The 21,895-nt window shown below is 45.0% G+C and overlaps 1 protein-coding gene across 2 annotated transcripts in view; it reads left to right on the top strand.

The window, feature by feature from the left end:
- Nucleotides 1–1,249: 1,249 nt before the first annotated feature.
- The window catches only part of LOC119178613 (GATOR2 complex protein WDR24-like), a 48,245-nt gene continuing 27,599 nt past the window's right edge, over nt 1,250–21,895 (top strand). Inside the window, exons 1-10 of one of the 2 annotated variants that reach the window (XM_037429826.2) lie at nt 1,250–2,334; nt 2,422–2,538; nt 2,619–2,696; nt 2,781–2,925; nt 4,345–4,561; nt 6,024–6,225; nt 10,004–10,326; nt 10,952–11,186; nt 15,807–16,114; nt 20,078–20,383. In XM_037429826.2, coding sequence (XP_037285723.2) covers nt 2,229–2,334; nt 2,422–2,538; nt 2,619–2,696; nt 2,781–2,925; nt 4,345–4,561; nt 6,024–6,225; nt 10,004–10,326; nt 10,952–11,186; nt 15,807–16,114; nt 20,078–20,383 — 2,037 coding nt within the window. In that variant the 5' untranslated portion in view covers nt 1,250–2,228. The remainder of the gene's footprint in view (nt 2,335–2,421; nt 2,539–2,618; nt 2,697–2,780; nt 2,926–4,344; nt 4,562–6,023; nt 6,226–10,003; nt 10,327–10,951; nt 11,187–15,806; nt 16,115–20,077; nt 20,384–21,895) is intronic. The other variant, XM_075883520.1, reaches the window with a different exon arrangement.

Genomic DNA, 21,895 nt, shown 5'->3' with positions numbered 1-21,895 from the left:
AGCCGGGATTTGATCCCGCGACCTGCAGGTCTGCAGCCGAGTACCTTAGCCACTATACCGCCGCGGCGGGGCTTGCTGGGAAACTGACAGTGAGAAATGCTATATTTTTTATATGCATGCACTGCATATGCACATTGACGAAAGAAGTATCTGATGGAAGTCTGAGGCTGGGCCTGTTGGTACATAGTTTGTAAAATCTATAAACCAAACCTTAAAAGACTCGTAGGGAGGAGAAATTTGGACGATCACACACTGGGACTAGCAACAGCTTAATGAAATAACAGCTACTCAAAAGTAAGACCCAGTGTGTTGTGCTTCGTTTTGTCATATGCCTACTGCACTCACTTCTGCTGTATCATGTACGGCACATGCGTGCCTTGGCTTTCCTTGTGAGTAGCTGTTATTTCATTAAACTGTTGCTAGAGCGTATATGTGTTTGCCAAATCTCTCTTCATGTATGAACATCTTTCATAACTGGGTTCGTTGGTCTTTTGAGTATGTGATGCTTGTGTACAAGGCCGTAAAGTGTTTCTATATGTTGTTCTGCAAGAACATCGAGAACGGATATCCCGGTTTTATTCTTGGAAAATAATTGATGCTCTATGTTTTTATAAAGCAAAAACGTACAGTAAATTAATCAACAGCACTTGTGCTAGCTCGCATCAGGAGACCTTCAACTTAGTATTGTAACATATATATCAGTAAGTAACATAAGGTGTGTTTATTTTTTTGCATAATTTGCACCGAATTTCCAGAAAAAAAATTCTGCAAATTAGGAAGCCTAGAGAATCAGGTAAATAACTTAATTATATAGATAACTATCTATCAGCCTGCTTGGTGTATCTTTTAAAACCTATATACACCATGGAGAAGCTATAGAAGCTGGTGTATAGCTTTAAAAGCTATACACCATGAAGAAGCCAATAAAACCGGATGCCTGCTTCGTCCACAATGAATGCAATAAATTGTAATTGAATAGATGTAATATACCAGTGTTTTTTTTTATTAGCGCATTCATGTGCACATGCGCACCCACAAAATCGTTTTCACGTACCATGTCAACAGCTGCAATCATAAGTAAATTACGTGTTAGGAAAAATACTTTTTCAGTGCCAGCAACTTTCATTACATATTATGACACCTACAAACTTGTGAGAACACTGGAATCCCTAATTGGCAGGCATAATTCTAGATGTGCGCGCTCAGCACGTACTACATACGCGCACTTCATGCTCTCTGGCGCGCTTGCCAACACAGCTCAGATCAACAGAAAAGGGCACGTATTTTCGTGTATCTGCTCAATTATTCAACATATACGGGAGCACACATTGAGAAGTACCTTGTCAACCATGACGCGGGTTTGGCAACGAAACCACGCATGTTGTACGTGACCGCTGTAGAGTGTGCTAGATCTGTACCGCTTTCCCGCGCCGCATATAGGATCAGCGCTGACTACCTTGCTAGAAGCGAATGCTGGCTTCACGTTATTCCCACGAATGGAGCTTCGAGGGGAGATCAATCAACACAAAAACTGTCGCATGCTTTTGAGCACATTTGGAGTAACCGCTGCTGCGACATCTCAGCAGTCAAGGTTGCTGCTCGCTGCGCGTGACAACCGAGCGGGCTAAACTGGCAGGTGTTCTGTGGTTAAGCCTTACTGCAAGTTTTATACACGTCAAGCTGCATGCAACCGTATTACAGAAGTTGTTTCTGCGTTTGTAGGATGCTCGAAAGAGACGGTTACTGCACTACGTTTTATAAAGGCACTCTAGTTTCTTCGAGAAAGCGAAACTTGTGAACGGCCGAGTTTCGAAACGATTGAATGGGCAACGAAAGGCCACTGCGCATGCGCGTGTTTTCGTTGGACGTAATGGAGCCGTACACGGCGTTGCAGTTGTTTCATCGAGTGCATACTACGCTTGTTTTAGACGCGTTGCTGTCATTATATTAGACCATCATGCGGAACAGAGCTCACAGCTGGGTTAAGATCAGCTGTGAGCGGCGGAGTATCTTATGCATAGATACGGAAGCATGTAGATATCATTGTTTCCGATAAGGTTAGTGCGACGCTGCACCGACCGATCGTTTTGCGCAAGTAAGCAGTTTTCGTCATTTATTTACACTGCGAATATAGTCGCTGTTGACAAGAACACTGTTCGTATTACCTACTATCGCGCTCCATCTCGCGGTCTTCGATTGACGAAAGAAATTAGTCCACCGGTTCTACAATGACGATAGGGGCAACCAGGACGATGCATTGCACCCTAGAAGGGCCCGCAAACGCCTTGGCAATTAACCGAGACGCTACTCAGGTCGCCGTCGCAGGACGGAATGGTATGTGGCTCTAAACTCTGCTTCAGATCTCTTTTTGTCTTGTTGTCTTTTCACTGATGCTGTATCGTTTGCCTGCATGCCTATCAGTGTTCAAGGTGTTCAGCTTGGAGAACGAGGAATTTCAAGAGAGGCTAAATCTGCGCGTTGGCAAGAATCTCAACCTAAACTTCAGTTGCAGCGATGTCGTGTGGAACATGGTTGACGGTAAGTGTCATGCGAGCGATTGCAAACATTGACGTTTCTTCTAATGAACACGTGCCAATTCTACTTAATTATTTTTCTAGACCATATCCTCGCTACCGCGGCCACGAACGGAGCAGTCGTCACTTGGAACTTAAACAAGAGTTCTCGATCTAAACAAGGTAAAATGTTCGGCGCGTTCTCAAAGGCTCGTATAGTGTGGGATGAGGACATTGAGTAATGAACTCTGGCATAAAACCTTGCAGACATGGTGTTCCAAGACCACAAGAGGACTGTCAACAAAGTCTGCTTCAATCCGTCTGAGTCGCATATTCTGTTGTCCGGCTCTCAGGATGGAACAATGAAGTGCTTTGATATACGTAAACGGGAGGCGGCAAGCACTTTCCACAGGTATGTTTCAAAATTTACATTGAGCTGCAAGTACATTAAGGTCAGCCCATGCTGACTCCTATAGCTAGGGAGAGCATATAAATATACAGACCTGCGCTGTCCAGCGGGCCAGGGAGTTTATAGAGAGGCAAGGTCTTCCATTCTCCATTTGAGTGGTCTGGCCAAGACTAGCAACTATCCAGATTTAGCGAAAACGTTGTTTCATTCATCAGGCTGGTAGTGATTGTGTAGTTGTTAGAGCCTTTAAAATGCATTACAAAGTTCCTGTTTAATCTTGACCATTGATGTCATGCTCACCAGCTTTTTTTTTTTTTACCACTGTGCCATCTGAAGCCAGGGAGGTTTGACTTAACCAGGATCTGTGGCTTCATAGGAGAAAACCTTTGCAATTGGCTTCAAAATACTCTTCTTATGCTCAGTCGGCTAATCAAAGGCTGAAAATTCATTATGAATATCTGACACTTAAAATTGTTATGAGGTCACTGTATTTGGCAATTTCTGTGCAGTACAGAAATTTCTCACGTCTAAGAATTTGGTGCAACATGCTGTGACCAGCAGGAAATTTATTCGTGTAAAAATTAATATCGTTGCTCGACAAAGCTATTCACGTGAATGTCTCACTTTCATAGCACCTGTGTGTGGCTGAGAGCAGTTTTCACGGTGGTGATTTGCTAGAAAGTTCTTGTGCTGACCGACAGCAACTACATGTTGTAATAGTCACTGCAGCTCGCTACTGTGCACACATTGTTTTGCTTCGTGCATAACTAGTACAATAGGAAGTAATTAAGCACTTAACTCTTGTGAAGCAGCTCAGCAGAGGCTGCTTTTGTGATATTTGTGACGCAAAGTTTCGGAGGTTTTACATAGAACGCGAATGAGGCTAAAGTTGGTTGTTTCAATCTATTTCATGGAGACTATAATTGTTGGTGAAAGAAGAAAGGTCAAGGACCTGCAGGACATGGTTTTATTTAGTGTTTCATTGTCCATTTAGCTTATAAATTGAGGCCCACCTTTGAACCCTCAAGCTGTGGGTATTAAAACAGTTGCAGAATAAAAAAATGTGATGTTCTGGCCAGTAAGCACAAGTGCACTTCTTGGCAACTACGTGGCAGAACAAAGTTTTAACTCGCTTGCCCTGCTGGAAATTGGCAGAATGGGACTGCCAAACCTAAAAGTAAGGTCACCGCTCTCTTTTTTTTTTTTTTTTCATGTCGAGATAAAAGATTTGGTCATGTTAGTTGCAAAAACAGGCCTCAGGTCAAATGGCGAATGACTGTACAGCTTGGTGTTTTTAGAAAATAAAAACTTGTCGCACTGCCCTTGGTGTAAGGGCAGTTTATCTGTCATCGACGCATGTGTGATTATGTGAACAATGGGGCATGCAGTCTCGTTGAATAACTTCTGCCTCGTGCTGCACAGTTCATCGGAGAGTGTGAGGGACGTACAGTTCTGCCCTCACCACCACTTCACCTTCGCGGCTGTCCAAGAAAATGGCAACGTCCAGCTCTGGGACCTGAGGCGCTCGGACAAATGCGAACGTCAGTTCACGGCACACAGCGGGCCTGTGTTCACATGCGATTGGCACCCGGAGGAGAAACGTTTTCTCGCCACTGGCGGTAGGGACAAGGCAATCAAGGTAAGCGTCGGGTGTACAGAAATTTGGCTTTCAAAAAAGTTGTTGGTTAATCATAATGATATCTTTTATTTAATGTCCCAAAATCACAATATGATTACGAGACACGTTGTAGTGACGCGCTTTGGAAATTTCTACAATCTGGTGCTGTTCAATGTTCACTGACGTCAGTCACACTGTGCATTGGCCTCTAGCATTCGCCTCTATTGAAATGCAACCGCCGTAGCCGGGGCTGAACCTGGAACTTTCAGATTAGCAGCAGAGCACCGTAACCTCTACACCACCGTGGTGTAGGTGGTTGTTCATTGAAAAGCGCTTTGGTGATACCTGTCCCATTCATCAGACACATTTGTTACATGCAAACTTGTGATCTTTGTTGAAATTTCTTGGTATGACAGACACGAGACCCTGGTAAATTGCCAAACTCTGTGCTCATTAAACGTTTATCTAGGTTGATCTTCTGTGTTTGGCATATCACCAGACGTATTCAAAATAGACAGAGTAAGGGTGTTTGTTTTACAGTGATGCAACAAAGGTGCCCTAGAAATTACTGATGCACAACACGAAGTTTGGTTACTTTTCATGTTGGTGAGGAACTTAGATAAGAGAAAAAAACTCTTCATGTTGTCAGATATTTTAAAGTACAGATTCATTTTCCAGCATTCCTACTCAAGATTTTGTCAAAGTGAAACACTTATTTGCTATACCAATGTCACACTGACTGGGATATATTGGCTGAAACTAGGATGTCACTTGGCTTGAACTACAGCATCTCTGATCAAATATTGTCCCACTAGAAACAATGTCAACTTCGAAGGTATAAAAGTTGGTGCTAGTTGTCCAGCTACGGCACTGAACTGCGATGTTTCGTAAGCAGTTTTAGTTGTGCACTGTTGAGTACAAAATGATTCCGTGGTACAGCACTCCACCATAAGGGAAAGTTGTAGCGTTGTTGTGTTTTGCATGCCCACAGGCAGAGACATGTGGTCGAAAACTTCTGTGGAAGTCTGCAAGGTGAAGTAAGTTTTATATAATAGGGAAACAGATGTCTACACGACATTACTATGAAACTTGTATGTACAGTAGTCACAGATTCAAAATGACATCATATTCTTTTAGATTAAAGGCTGGTATGTGCAATTACTCACGATAGCAAAGCCAAATTGCGAGGAATCTGGTCTGTAAAGATAATGTTGGCTCCAGATGATGCGTTCGGATTGAAATTACTCTGATACGACCGGAATTGAAGACTGGAAACGTGTGTGTGTTGCTTAACTTAAGTTGTCCTATTTCAATCCCTGAGTACTGTACTGTTGAAAACAAGCGTGAGCTCTTTCGTGTGGCTGATGGATTTAAACCGAAGACCATTGTTTTTCAAGTGTAGTTGCTCTGCCATCCGATTCAGAGCTTTTGGTAGGATGGCAAGGCTTGCTTACGAACCAGTCTCACTGGAGGACTTTTCCAGATCTGGGACGTGAGCTACAAACCCGTGCTGCACCAGTGCATTCAGACGATCGCCTCAGTGGCACACATCAAGTGGCGCCCTCAGAAGAAGTACCACATTGCCAACAGCTCGCTGGTGGTGGACTGCACCATCAACATCTGGGACACGCGACGCCCATACGTGCCTTTTGCTGCCTTCACTGAACACAAAGACGTGGCCACAGGTGCCATGCCTACTACATTCATTGCTTTTCGTTGTTATATTTTTATTTATAGGCTTGCCTTCAAGAGATCAATGAGCCACTTGTGAGTGGCATGCTTCTCTACTCTTCTACTACTTTGCTGTAGTTCTTAGTTAGGCACATTAACTGTGGTGAACATGCTCTTTAGTTACAGCTTAGTGCTGTCCAGGTAGTGGTGTAGCTAACGCTTAAAGGGGTCGGACCATCAAATTTCGACGCTATAACTAGCCTCTTGTGGGTTTTCTCTGTATGCGAGGACACTCCACACGAACAGTTGGACACAGCAAGTGTTTAGAATACACAGTAAACCCGTGATAATTCAAACTCTCATAATTCATACTTTTGGTTAATTCAAACAATATTCAATTTTTTGGTTGGCTCTCAGCACTTTCAATGTATTCAAAAGCCTCTTAATTCAAACTCGTTATTTGGTTAATTCATACATTTTGCAGTTCCATACCGGAAAATATCTGCTGCTTTCCCACTACCATTTAAAAATTTGCATGCTTATATAATCTAACAGTCTAAAAATGCCAAATAAGTGCCTTAGGCGTTTGAGGAAAAAGGCTTTGCTAGTAAACAAATGTTTTAAATGAAGCACATGTACGGTAAAGCGTTATGCTTCTCAACTTGTATAAAGAGGTTTGTGCTGAGGGCATATATTGCAAATAAGCAGTTGGCAATTCATGATTTTTTTTAAAGGTCTGATCAGCAGTGAATGGCCAATAATCTTGGGGACCTTACACCTCCGCTTTTTGTTCATTGGGTGCAGTTAGGGTTTAAAAATGCCTAAAAAATTTTTGAATGTGATAAAATCATTGCCTAATCATAATGTGTGGTGTCACTTAGCCCATATTCATATATCTGAGAACTTCTGATAATTCAAACTTCTTTGAAATTCAAACCAAAATCAGAGTCGACTGTATTTTAATTCACTTCTAAGGTGTACCTAAATGCTCATTCTCCCGATCGAAGGCCCCTTGCCAGCGCGTCCAACAATGACGTAGCTCTATAGGAAGTACAGTGAAAGTTGTAGTGACGTCACATAAGATCTGTAGTGAGGTGAGTGGCCTCCAGACCTCCACCATGTACATACCGACAAAGCATCTCGGGTGCCGCAGCAAGCGGGGCATTTGTTTTGCCAGTATGTACATGGCGGAGGTCTGGAGGCCTTTAACCTCGCTGCAGCGAGCGGTGCGTTTGCTTTGCAGCTGCTCATGTGGCACGTGTGTGCGAGAGCAGACGATACTCAGCACGATGTGTGTCACAGCTTCGTGTGGTCACGTGACCAAGCCACTTGCACTGCTACGTCACTCCCCCTGCACCCAGAAACTGAAATCGAAAATTGTCCACATAAATTAGATGATATGTAGGCTTGTGTGAATATTCGAATGCTTCGATTAGCATTCGAATATTCAAACAAATATTCGAACGAATAGTAGGATATTCGAATTCGCTTCGATTCGAATTTATATTATTGAAAATTTCGAAGTATTCGCAAGAAATGAAGAAATGCATATTGACCCGAATATATTGTCTGTAAAGGTGGTTTCACTGCAGTCTATGGGTGCTAAACCATGAAAGCACATGTTCAGGAGAAATCCGCTTTGCCGTTAAGCCCCTCTTATAATTTAAAGGGGCCCTGCAACACTTTTTCAGCATTGTCAGAAAATGCTGCCGATCGGTAGTTGAGACTACCGAGGACACACAAGCTAAACAATATAGCGCAGCACGCGGCGCGTGATTCACAATGCATTCTCAAGGTTGGCTAAAAATTGCTCTCTTCTCTCGGAAAATGACTCCACAAGCTCAAAAAGCACGTGTGACGTATTTTCTTTCCCGGTGCCATCCCTCCCTGCTTAGCTTGCAGCGCTTTCATCAGAATGAGAAGAGAGAAGGCATTTGCAGCGTGCAAGAAATCTTTGCAACTACACATGTACTAGACGGATTCTAAAAATATTTAGGGCAGTTAATTCATGAGGCAATAAATTAGCTTCTTTAGTGTACTCATTCCATAGCTACTTGAAAAAATGTCGCACGGCCCTTGAAATGAAAATATTACTCTCAAATCAATTCATCTTATTCAGCTTAAAAGCTTATATGTTCTAAGTATAACAAATTTTAAAATGTTACGTATTTCAAGGGTTATGACTCTCATTCTGCTGAAAGACAAATCTTGCTACTGCTCAAAGTTCTTCCGACTTTTTTCTAACAAAAAAAAAAAAACAGAATTTGCATAGAGGCCCTATTTTAATTTTTTTAATATATTGTGCAGGTTAGTTAGGTCATTATAAATGTGCCCAATTTTCTTTATATGTCATATATACAGTTCGAATTCGATTCGAAATTATTCGACTAGAATCACTATTTGTTTCGAATTTGCTTGTAACCTCAATTTCACTATTCGTACAAGCCTAATGATATTAAATTATTTAACCAGTATAAATGGATCTACGTGCATGTATCGTGCTTCGTGGAGCTATAAGAAATGCTTGCAGCAAAGAATGTTCAAGTCACAAATAGGTTGGCACCATCCCCATAAAGTTTTTTTGTGCAGTTTAATTTCTATTTGTCAAACATGGATATAAGAAATTGTCAGATAAAACAAAGCAAACCGTAAATTTTTTTTCTGCGGATATTGATGTACAAAAACTATGTATCATTGCGACAAAGATCAGACACTACATCAAACATTTTTATCTTAGCTGCTACAGAACTGTAGCAATACAATTAGTATATACTTTCAAGTGGGATGTTTTTGTTTCTGCAAGTATACTCCACCTCGCAGTGCTTTTAAGGCAGCAGAAAACTGTGGCACAGAACATGTCTGCTTTCACCTCTTATATGTGGGCTGTATGCTTAAAACATTGTCAACAACATTGCACCACAGGCACTACCGAAATGACAGCTGAAGATGCTTGCTATGTATTGTGATAGGGTTGTCACCGATGAGTCGTACTAGTGCATTTGTTAATAGTTACCATAATGTTCTCATGCTTTCCTGGTGCGACGCAGTTGGCGTCATTAGTCGGCTGTTTTCTGCACTTACAGTTAAAGTGGCAGACATTTTGTGGCTCATTTCGGTATCGGCCATACCATGACTTAACCCTCATGTGACATGAATTGAATGTGGTAAGCAGTAATAAAGAAAATATCTTGAGTTTTACATGCCAAAACCACTATATAATTATGAGGCATGTCGTAGTTGGGGTTTTGACAATCTGGTGTTCTTCACTATGCAATGACATTGCACAGTACGTGGGTCTGTAGCATTTCAGCGAAATGCAATGCTGCAGTTAGGGTGGTAAGCACTAACTAGTTGGCATACGATAAGCCACTGAGGCTGAGCGGTCGGCAAATACATAAGGCTCTGTAGAGGCTCAGTGAAGGATTTGGGGCAGCGACATTTGGACAGTTAGTACAGCTTCAATTGGTGCATGATAGCGGAGCTTTACTCTATTAAGTGTTCCTCATTGCTCATCAAATGTAGTTGTTAGTATGTGGCTGTGCAGTGTTGTTGTCTTCCTCTGTGTGGAGACCTTTTTTTGTGCTATAGTTTCAACTTCTGATTATACTATATTCTATAGCAATCGCATAGGGCTGTTGTAAGTTGCTGCCAATGCTATTGGTATATAAAAACTCATGTTATGAGGCCAAATGCAATAGCCACTGAGCCACCAGTTCAGTTGAGGTTGCATGGCTATCCCATGGAAGCGAGATGTAACATTCCGTCTTCGCACTTTCTCATGCCTTGCCATAGGTTTTGCATGGCGAAACAGTTCTGGCGTGTTGTTGTCCACGAGCAAGGACAGCACATTGTTCCAGCATGTCATGAGCGACGCCATCAAGCCGGCGACACATGCCGACTCACTCTCGGTGGCCCACGTGCTGAACCCATCGGGAGACCTAGCCTTTGCATCTAGCGACCGTTTTTTTCCCGAGCAGAGCAGCAGGTCTCGGCCAGGGCCCGTACACCCGGCATCGGCCAGGTTTCCGGCAGTCTTCAAGAAGAGCACAAACCTTGGCGACAAGTTCAGCTACGCGCAGAGCACGTTATGTGTCTTTACCAACAAGGAAGTTGAGGTAGTGTATCATAAAAGTACCACTTATACCATGTACCAGTTGCTGTACTGTTATAAGGAGGCTCAGTTGAGGCCACTTGTTACAGTACTCAAGTGCTGCCAAAATTTCATCTGTGTAAGATAGTGATTCTGAGGCATGAATATGTCATGGACTCCTTGTGGAACGTTATTGCATTCCAATTTGTTGGTATTTGAATTCGCTTTGACAAGAATTACAAGTTTAAAAAGTTATCAATTAGTACATATTAAAGGTGGACGAATATGTAGACATATTTTAATGCACGTAGCCTTCTTGAAAACTTCAAAAAGTAGTTTCACTGCTGTGTGGAACTGTTTTGCCACTGAACAACTTACTCAGAGAAAAATCATGCTGCCATGGTTAAAGTATCATATCATCTCCTTCCTGGTTAGCTTTGAAACTATCATACGAGCTATTCATAGCAAACTTGAAAACATAGCATACTGTACCCCTTATATCATGCACCCTACTACTATAAAAATCTTGCTATTTCTCTCATTTGTGTAGAAATTATTTTATGCTAATAATCATTTGCTTCGGCATCACTTCTAACCAGGAAACTGGTCTTCATATATGCCTACTGACTTGCCATTCATGATTACCGCAGACACTGTCATTGACCTGGCTACGTGAGAGCGCTCTGCGATACCAGCTGTCAGGGCGTCCCTTCGGAGAGCTGTGCGACCGCAATGCCAATGTGGCCGCTGACCTGGGACGCCACCAGGTGGCACAGACATGGCGCATGCTTAAGGCCCTTTACACCCTGCAAGCCAGCGGTCCGGCCGACTTCCTCAATCTTGGTGGCCTTCTCGACTCTGCGGCCAGGGGCGATGCTGAGCGCAGTAAGTGGGTGCCGTAGCTACCGTATGTACCTCAATATTACGGGCGTGAGTTATCTTAGGCCAGGGGTCTCAAACCCACCTCTGCCGGCTGGTCGCCGTCACACAATTTAGTTCCGTAAGTAGTGCTGGGCAAAGATAAAGACATGAAGAGGAGGAGGTAGTTTATGGAAGATTGTCAGCAAACATTATTTTTTGAAACAAAATCCTTTCCATGTCTCAAATTCGGATCATATTAAAGGAAATATGGTGCCAGAATTCTAACATGTCGATAACAATTGCAGAAGTGGCTAAAAATCTTAGTGTCTATCCTGAAATATAGTTTTTGTTTCACGGTTATGTTTCAACTCGTGGTGGCCATGTGGGATACGTCACGAAAACAATGCTTTAAACCAGGCATGCCCAGTCTAGCTCACAAACATGCTTACTATTAAGACAAAAGAAAAAGGAAAAGTAGGATGAAAACAGTCATGTGCGAGCCACAGGCAAAAAAATCGTGTGTCATGTGTTTCCTCTGCCTTAGGTGATACATTCCTTGCTTTGTACCAGGCACAGTGTGATAGTTAGTCTCCATTCTTGCCTTGATTCTGGCCCCTTTGATCGAAATCAAGAGAATATTTATTTGCTCCATGGTAGGATTGAACCTTGACCCGCAACACAAGGGTTTTTCTTTTCTCTGTACCAGCACATAATTTGAGTTTGAGTTTAGTTTATTTACCACATACAGTTGTACAGTAAGTGGCTGGGACAGAGGAAAAAAGCTGTATAAAACAGCTTAACAAAGACCCTGTACAAACAAGGTACTACTCAAAATATATATAAAGAATAAAGCTATACAGTGAAACCTCGTTAAATCGTAGTTGGCCGGAGCTCGGAAAAAGTACATGCTAAACGGTAGTACTGCTTAACCGAAATAGCGTCAGGTCGCTCACTTACCTGTCAAAAAAAGAAACCTTGCAAGCTTCGTTTCGCAAGCTTCGTCTACGATGTTTGAAGTCTTGTTGATGGTGTCACTGACGTCATCTCCGTCGCCCGCACACACACTGAAGCCAGCACGCTTGAAGCAATTTTTAACTGTCGTTGCTTCAACCTGCCACCACGAGTATTCGAGCAGGTGAATCGGGCCAATCAGGTCGATGGAGAATGGAAATCTGCACAGCAGATTCTTCTTGTAGAGCTGTTTTACAGCTCGAATGATGCCTTGGTCCAAGGGCTGGGCAATCGCTGTTGTGTTTGGTGGCAGAAACGCCAACTTCACATCCGTCAGGTTGTCCAGGGCGACGTGCGCCGAAGCGTTGTCTAAAATAATAACTCTTCTGTTCTTAGCCGCAAAACGACGATTGACGAGGCTCACATACTCCTCAAAGAGTTTTGCCGTCATCCATGCTTTGGTGTTGCTGCGATAGATGACCCCTGATGGCAACCGGGTGCCTTTGAAACATCTAGGCTTCGCCTACTTTCCAATCACGAGGACGGAGTTTTTGTCAGTTCCATTCATGTTTACGCAAAACGCCACTGATATTCTGTCTTTTGCATGCTTGCTGCCAATGCACGTCTCACCTTTGAACGTGAGCGTTTTGTCTGGTAGCAGCTTAAAGAATAGCGCTGATTTATTCATATTAAAGATGTCATCAGGTGCGTAGCCTTCCAAGATGTTCTTCAGCTGACCATTTTGCCACTGCTCCGCGCCATCCATGTCAGCAGCAGCACCTTCTCTCGAAAAAGTCCTCGTGGTAATGCCGTGCCTCGCCTTAAATCTGGCCAGCCAGTCATTACTGCACACGAAGTTGTCATGGTTGAGCTACGAGGCAAAATTGAGGGCCTTCTCCACGAGCAGGGGTCCGCTGATAGGCAGATTTTTTGACCGTGCAGCTTTTAGCCACTTCACCAGCACCTCCTCTACATCCGAAAACGCCGAACCGCGTAGCCGGCACCTTTTCGCAGTTGCAGCAGCACTGCTGAGCAACTTTTCTATGGAATTCCGAATTCCACACTCTGTGGTTAACAGCAGGTCCTTTTCGCGTGCCAGCGCTGATTTTTTTATGCCACTTTCAATAGCACGAATTATGTCCAATTTCTCCTCTATTTTTAGCACTCGATGCTTTTGTCCCATCTTCGGCACGACGCAAGTACGAAGCAGCACAAGCACACATACACAACACGTGAAAAACGACGCGAGAGCTGTACGGCACGGATCAACCAGAAAACACCTATGCACGGCGCCAAAGGAACAAAAAAAGCAAAGCAAGTGCAGACCGTGTTTGCGTGTGGCAGCTTGGGCTGGCATGACACTAGTTGGTATGGCATGACGATAGTTATAGCGCGAGAACAAAACGACGACACAAAGGCACGGAGGACACGAGTGCTCGTGTCCTCCTTGTCTCTGTGTCGTCGCTTTGTTCTCGCGCTGTAACTATCGCCGTGTTTGCGTGTTTGTGCAAAGTGCCATCGTGTGGACAACACCAGAAGCCTAGCCGGCCGAGGGCTTCTTGTTGCAGAAAAATCCAAGAGATGGCGCTCACCAACACAGCCGCCATCATCATCAACACAAACAAGCGAGGCGTGTTTCGATCTCTGGGGCTTGCTGTTCTGTCGGGACGCCCAGTGGGGGACGACATGCCGCGGCGAGTGCGCAACGAAAATTGGAAAAACTACTTAATAACCGATACATACGCGATAAGCTGGTATGGCTTATGCGGATACAAAATCCATTATTTTCAATGGCCGCCGAGTCGGGGATTTGACTTCACTACTTTTAAAACGAAACTACTGTTTACGCGGGTACGGTTTAACGAGGTTCACTGTATATCTTTTTTCCTGTCTAAGGGCCACAGTCCTGATTTTCTCCAAGTTTCTTTAAATTAAAGAAAGAAAGTATTCTTGGGGAAATTTCTCAACCACACAGCAGATGGCACATCAACCTTTCAAGAAATGGAGTGTGCAACTTAATATACCATATTTACTCGCATAATAAGTGCACTTTTTTTCCAGAAAGTCCAGCTCCAAGTTTGGGATGCGCCTATTCGTGGGGTAAAACTTCAAAAAATATCATTTCCATCTACAGCATAGACTGCCAATAATGTATACGTCGTTGAAGTTACGAATATCCGCCCTATATCCAAAACAACTTTTTTCATAGGCTACACCAGCTCAAAACATGTTGAGCATGTGGTCTCGCTTGTCCAAGAATTGAGGCATGCGTTGGGTGTGCATTCATATTTCAAAAAATTTAACATCGAAAGACTCACATCGCCAACGAAATGAAGGCGAAAAAAAGAAAAGCACGGCAAGACAGCGCCATCGCAGAAATTCGCCGATTACGTTTAGGCCACCTAGATTATGCGCATTATTACTACCAAAATTTCGTGCACTGTACGTGGTACCAATCGTTTGATTTCGCGGGCTTGCATCGCATATTCAAGACATTGTAATCGAATCGCGAACCACCATTTGAGTGTTGCAGCGCCACCCAAGGCCTATTTTCTCTAAGTAGAGCCATCAAAAAGAGTTTATTCCGTACTAAACCGCAATTTATATCGCCCGTGACCGCCACCGAACAGTGATTAGGCCAAGCCTACGATTCGGCATGTTGTCCCGAGAAGTTTGTACTTGACAACATGAAGATAGGCGGCGAAAAGATTGCACTCAAGCACTCATCCTGGAGTAGTGTGCGTGATACAACGTTTAGGTTTGTGGCCGGGAAATCAACTGCGAAAAAAGTCCACAGAGTTTGTGCAAGTCCGCGTGGTGACTGCACTGACAGCAAAGGTGAAGTCTCACGGCAGAATGCCAAAAAGCTTTTAAATTTGCGGACGAGGTGACAAGCGTGATAACGACGACGCTTTTTCCGACAGGAAGGTCAATGAGCACTTGACGAAGACTTGATTGTTCGTTGGCCGGAGCGAAGCTACCCCGGCCCTGGTGCAAAGGTGACACTAGGCACCATAGTGACACCTAGGCAACCACCCTTCTTCACTGGCAAGCCCGCGGAGCTGCTGCAGCGCTGCCATGGTCTTTTCTTTGCCACAGTTGCTTTCATTTTTGCTGCTTCAGTTAACGTAAGAGGGTGTTGAATTGCAAACGTGCAAATTTGGTGCTAAACTATCAATCAGGGCTAAGTTCGGGCAGTGCTTATTTTGCATGGAAATAAAAAAAAATCGGATTTCTGACCACCAAACTGGGGATGCGCCTATTATGTGAGTGCGCCTATTATACGAGTAAATACAGTATGCGAGTAATCATTAAACAATATAATAATGTTTTGTGACATGTAATTTTTTGCATGGGGTGTCTAGTATTACTATTTATAACTGTTAACCAAGTTAGACTGAAACTAACTCCAAAATGAAGATATTCGAAACACAAGGTACAGTACACGTGGGCTGAAACGCAGAGCTCTATGTTTCACTTTTTGCGTCTAGCTTCGTTCCCAATGTCTACAGTTTGTGCCATATCAGCATAATTTTGATTTGAACAGTTGCACCATAACCACCGTTGCCTTTAGCAGCCACATTTGCCACATCGCCTGCAGTTACTTATAGCAGTTGTTGTTCTTTAAAAAAAACTGATGCTTTATATCAATTTCTGAGCACGGTACAGTCATACGAACATACATGCATGCAGGTTCGCAGGAAGGGAGCAACTTCCACACGAGCCGGCACAACAGTGGCAACGCACGCAACCGCAACCACAGCGGGGGCAAGAAGCCTGCCGTGGTCAGCCGGCACCTGAGCGGACAGGGTGGTCTGGACAGGGGCTCCCAGGCAGGACCCGACGCACAGCAGACCACGGGCGAGGACTCTGCCTCGAGCGGCATTGAGGATGACCAGACACTGGCTTACATTGCCAGTGGCATGGCCAACACACCGGGTGACTTCCTGTTCGGAGATGACAGTGTAGCTTCAATACAGGGGTTCTCCTGCAACCTACAGGTAAGCACACATGTTCTGCTACCATATTCATTCCATGTGATGAGACTGTACAGCAATACTGCGATATCTTGCATGACTACTTAAAGCTCACTGCATTCAATGATAACTGCTCAACAGCTATTCATGCTTATTACATGACTTTTTACATTACACACTGTCTCTGTGATCATGCACAAGCCACAAAAGTATGAGGGCTTCCCTTGGCCGTGATCAGCCCATTTGCCATGCGATGATGTCATCGTGTAATGTCACATTATGAAATTTCATAGGGACACCACTAATTTTGGCAATCTGTGATGTCATGACGACGTCACATGGTGATGTCATCACATTACAGTGAAAGCTCATTAATTCTCAACTAATTAATTTGAACTTCTGGGTTAATTCGAACTGATGTTCGTGGTTTCACCATAATATATAGCATCTGTGGGTTAACCAACTCGTTTATTCACGTGCTCATCGGTTCTCCTATCGATAATTCGAACTGCGCGCCGCTGCGTAGTGGTATTTTATACTGCCGCCGCAAGCTTTTAGGCGTCTCTCATAATCATAGAGTGGTTTTGGGACGTTAAACCCCACATATCAATCAAATCGCAAGCTTTTATGGCTCGACCATAGATGGCGCGAGCACTGAGCGCAGCGCCCAGGTGCATGCCGTCACAGGCATCATTGCGCTCTCTCTTCACATTGTGTGGTGGTTCGTGCCGGACGTGTATGTGGGGCTGTTCAATTTTCAGGCCTCGGCATCTCTCTGGCAGCCAGAGCTAGCCAGAGGGTCAGTCAGCTAGTGCCGGTCTGGACAGGAAACAGCGTTGTGGTCATGTGTGTGGGGAACTCAAGACAACCCGAAGCTGCCCGAAGATCACAATATTGAACACTGGGAGAGATAGCGTAAACGTAAATAAGCTCTACCGTCGTGTCAGCAAACGAAACAATGTGCCCCATGCGCGTTGGTTTTTTTCTGCACTGTCCGCTTGGAAATACGTAGCTAAGCTCACCAAAAAGCTAAAATAATATCCTCGAGCGTACGCATTTGGGGTATTATTTCGTACGCTCGCACAATCACTTGTCGCATCCTCGAACAAAACAGCCAGCTGGCGCATGCCTAAGTTCTAAGAACTTCACGCTCGCAAACATACGACGAAGCGGGCTAGTTCGATCACAATTGTCTTCGCTAAGTGCTCAGAAAGCACGAACGGCTCCACAAACAACTACTGCGGAAAAAATTTTAACAAACTCCAAAGCTGTGTCTATGCGTGCGTACAAACGTGGAGTACATAACTTTTGAGGCATGTGCACGACGCAGTTAGCAGGTAACAGTTCACCGCGTTGTTCACAGGAAAAAGCTTCACGGGAAACATAACAAAAGCGATGCCCAGTAATCGTAATCACCTCATTTCCAAAGGTGGAACAAGCTTTAGAAGATAATGCCACGTGTAATTATAAGCAAAGGTGCAGTCCTCAAGTGCCCTCATTGCAATCCGTCGAGTCCTCACAAAGATGGCGCAGAGCGCGTATTGTACCTTTTCGGCGTCGTCTAGCACGAAACCTGCCCAAAACCTCCCCTTGGGTCGCCAGAACCGTCCAATTCTAGAAAAACGAACGCCAACCGAAAGTGCGTTGTGGGGGAAACGGAGCAGCCCGAAAAAAACAAGCACGCTCTAGCTGGTTCTGGCAGCCCGCGGACAGCCAGAAGTAGAAAATCGAAGAGCCCCTGGGTAGTCTCTGTGCTCTTTGTGTAGAGCACATTCAGTCGCCAGGGCCCGTGTGCATCAGAGCGACGAAGTCGTTCACTGCAGTGCCGTGAGTTTCGTACCATGTGCAGTGATGTTATTGCCTTTGGCTGCTGGACCCAGCATATCCACGCTATGACTTCTCACGGAAGAGGACAGAGCACCAAAACGCTCAAGGAGAAAGTAGAAATCTTTCGTCAAGTGGACAGTAGCAAAACAAGCTAGCTTTAAATCGCAAAGAGGCATGGCATCCCAAAAAGCACTGTTTCAATGTATATAAAAAAAAATGAGAGAACGACTGAGGAGGCCTACGCAACTGATGCGTTCACTAACATAGAAGTGTGGCAGCTTGGACTAGTTGGTATGGCATGACGATAGTTATAGCGCGAGAACAAAACGACGACACAGAGACAAGAAGGACGACTACTGCAACTACTGCGAAGAAGGACGACTACTGCGACGACTACTTGTAGACTACTAGCGCTCATGTCCTTCGTGTCCTTCTTGTGTCTGTGTCGTTGTTTTGTTCTCGCGCTATATCTATCGTCGTTCACTAACAGTCGCAAGAAACTTCACTTGGCGAAGCACCCGGAATTGGAGCACGAAGTGTTCACGAGGATCAAGTAAATGAGGAGCCAAAACATCTCACTGAGTGGCCCTATCGTTATGGCGAAGGCAGCAGACTATGCGCTTCACCTGATTTTAAAGCTTCAGAGGGCTGGCTCCATCGTTTTCGAGAGAGGCGCGAGATTGTGTTCCGCACCGTGTCTGGGGAAGGCAAAGAAGTGAACAGCGAGACATGTGCAAAGGGCCAAAGCGGTGCTTTGCAAGAACACCTTCACGTGTATTCGCCACGCTATATATTTAATGCCGACGAAACCTCATTATTTTATAAGCTGCTGCCGAGCAAAACATTTATCTACAGAGGCGTACATTTAATTCAACTGTGCTGGCGGGAAGAGAAGTAAAGAGCGTGTTACTGTCTTGGTCGCAGCAAACATGACTGGGACCGAAAAACTGCCACTGCTGATGGTAGAGAATGCCCTGAAGCCTCGTTGCTTCAAGAACTTCTGCACACCACTGGCAGAGTATACAGCCAACTGCAAGGCATGGATGACCCCGTAAATATTCAGACAGCGGCTGCTAAAGCTCGGTCGCAAATTTTAATCAGCTAACAGAAGGGTGCTCTTGATAGTTGACAACTGCTCAGCACATGTGGTTGAATGTGGGCTTGAAGGCGATCAAGCTCTTGTTTCTGCCGCCGAACACAACGGCAGCTTTGCAACCAATGGAACAGGGGGTCATTAAGAACTTTAAGTGCTTTTATAGGCACCTTATGTTGAAGCGTTTGGTGTTGTGTGCCGCTGCTATGAAAGGTTACGATGTGACGCTGCTCACAGCCTTGCATATGTAGAACCGGGTCTGGGATTGGGTCGCGGCAACAACTGTTGCCAATTGCTTCTGCCACAGCGGCTTTTGTGGGGCCAATGAGGGCACAGCTTGCGAGCCCGACAAACGTGAGGCCAAGGTCATTCCTGCCTGACTGCAGGATGCGCTGGAGGACGTGAGCTTTGACGACTACGTCGATGCAGATGGCAGGGCAGTGGTCTGCGGCGCATTCATCGACGATGATATCATCATGCAGGTGACTGATGGAGAGGCGGCTGTTGTCAATTGTAAGTGAGGATGATAAAAAGGACGAGACGCTGACGCGGCCCTCAGCTTTGGAGCTGATGAAGGCAATGCATGTTGCGCGCCTATTCTTCAGCTTCGAGGAAGGCGAAAAGGATGCTTCCCGCCACGTTTGTGCGTTGGGAAACAAGGCTGTGGTGATCGCATTCAAAAAAGACAAGAAGACAGGAATCATGGATTTTTCTCGCAGAAAAATATTTTGAGTTATTTTACAACAATCTAGTCTCGTCTTGCTGTTTCTTCAATGAATTTCGTTAGTTAGAAATAAAGAGCTTATACTGTACGATATTTGGGGTCACTAGTTGTGGCCCCAGTTGGCCCCAATGCCGACAGTAGTTTTTCACGTTTGATGAGGCACTTAGGTTTTTCGCCTTCAAATATATGCAGTAACTGCTCACAACTGTTGCTGGAAATGAAACCATAGAGCCACTTATGGGCAGTATGGTTATTGCTCCACATTTAGGCGTATCATGCTGCTCTTCATACCTTTATTTATGTATCTATATATTTTCAGTTTATTTTTCAATGAACGTGGCAGGTTCCTAGTTCTGGAGGTATGGACAATTTGCAACAGCAGCAGCAGGAGTGGTCACTGCCCACCGAGGCATTTGAGCCACGTCATCCTATTCGGGACTCACCGCCCGTGCCAGACCTGGGGCACCCACAGAGCTCGCCCACTAGTGGGGACGAGGAAGACGGACCCGAGACAGTCATGTTCGGTGGCGGCATCGGAGGGGACACCGAAGATCAGGGCAAAGTGCTGACCGTGGTCAGGCCCTTGTGCGTGCCTGCCTGGAATTGCAGAGAAGTTGTTCTCAGCATGCTTGGACACTACGTAGACCAGGCAGGTGGCTTCGTTCTTTGTAAATCTCGCCACAATATATATGATGTTTACTGCATTTGCACAAATATACCGTAATATCTTGTAAACATTAGCTAAAAATATGCGGCAGATACAGTTCAACCCGACTATATCGAAACCGTTTACGTAGAATTGTCCTGTACATCGAACAACTTCTGAATACAGCATAGTTAGTGAGATTATGTAGCGACAACTGGGGTTACATCGAACAAGAATTGCAGCGACTTCCGATATGTTAAACGTCAAGCGAGGCGAAAGTGCCTCGGAAGTTGGCTTTCCCTCGTAGTGGCTGGAGCTTTTTCCAACGCTCACTTCAAAAGTGGTTTGGAAAGCGCATGACCCACACTCCCTACCATGAACTCGCTGCGTTGGTCAAGTTGCCGTCATCCCCCTTGCAATAAATTATCCTGACCCGCCACAGCGTTTGCTGAGACAGCCAATCGGTGCCTCTTGTACTTTCGTCGTGTGAGCGCGTGGGTCGTGCGAGTACCATATTTACTCGATTCTACCGCGCCCTCGATTGTAACACGCACCCGATTTCCACCGCGAAAAAAGAAAAAAACGTAAGACATCGATTGCAACGCGCACCCATTTTTCTCGCTGGCCCGCACGATCACACCACTCGAAAAAACAACTTCTTTCGGGAGCGTCTTCCATTTAAATATGAGGTACGGGCAAAGCTTGTGCCCATCTGACGTGTAACAGAGCATTGCCGTCACTGTAATTTTACCGTGGACCAATGTCAGCACGCGAACTTGCTTCGCCCCCTTCTTCTCGACGGTTGTGGTGCCAGGCATGTCAAAGTAAAGAGGTATCTGATCGGCATTCCCGATTTGCCCATGCAAGTAGCCGTTGTTCTGCCGCAAGTTTAGGACGAACCTCTGAAAACTGTGAAGCTTTTCATCGTACTCCTCCGCAAAACTTTTCGCATATGCATGTTCCCCTTCGGAGGGAAAACCCTTTCCTCTTCATAAAGTTAGATAGCCAGCACCTGCTCGCTTTAAACTGGCTCCACATTAGACCTTTTTCTAAGACTAATTGCATAGCCCGCACTTGGAGCAGTTCTGTCGTCACGGGCCGCTGTGCCGCTCGCTGCTCAAGCACATACTCGCCGAGCAGCTCTTTGATTTGCGGAAACCGACCCTGCTGTGGTCCACTGAAGCCTTTGCGTGAAGCTTTGCTGTCGACAATCTTCTGCTTTTGTTTCCGCCGGTCCCGCATGCACGTTTCGGGAACTCTGAACCACCGCGATGTGGCCCGATTTCCGTCCGTTTCTGCACACGCGATGACTTTTCTTTTAAAAGCGGCATCGTGGTGCACTCGAGTTTTCGGAGTCGGCCCTTCCATGCCGTCAATGCTAATGCACTACTAGATGAGGAACTCTTCAGCACACGTACGAAGTGCCGCATGTGAGAAACACATAGGCAGAAATGGCCGACGTGCCATGCCGACGCACGTAGGGGGCGGCCATTTTGGAATCGCCGATGGCAATAG

Source organism: Rhipicephalus microplus, unplaced genomic scaffold (genome assembly GCF_043290135.1).
Source record: "Rhipicephalus microplus isolate Deutch F79 unplaced genomic scaffold, USDA_Rmic scaffold_18, whole genome shotgun sequence".
NCBI classification, from domain to species: Eukaryota; Metazoa; Arthropoda; class Arachnida; order Ixodida; family Ixodidae; genus Rhipicephalus; species Rhipicephalus microplus.
This window is presented reverse-complemented; position numbering and strand designations above follow the sequence as displayed.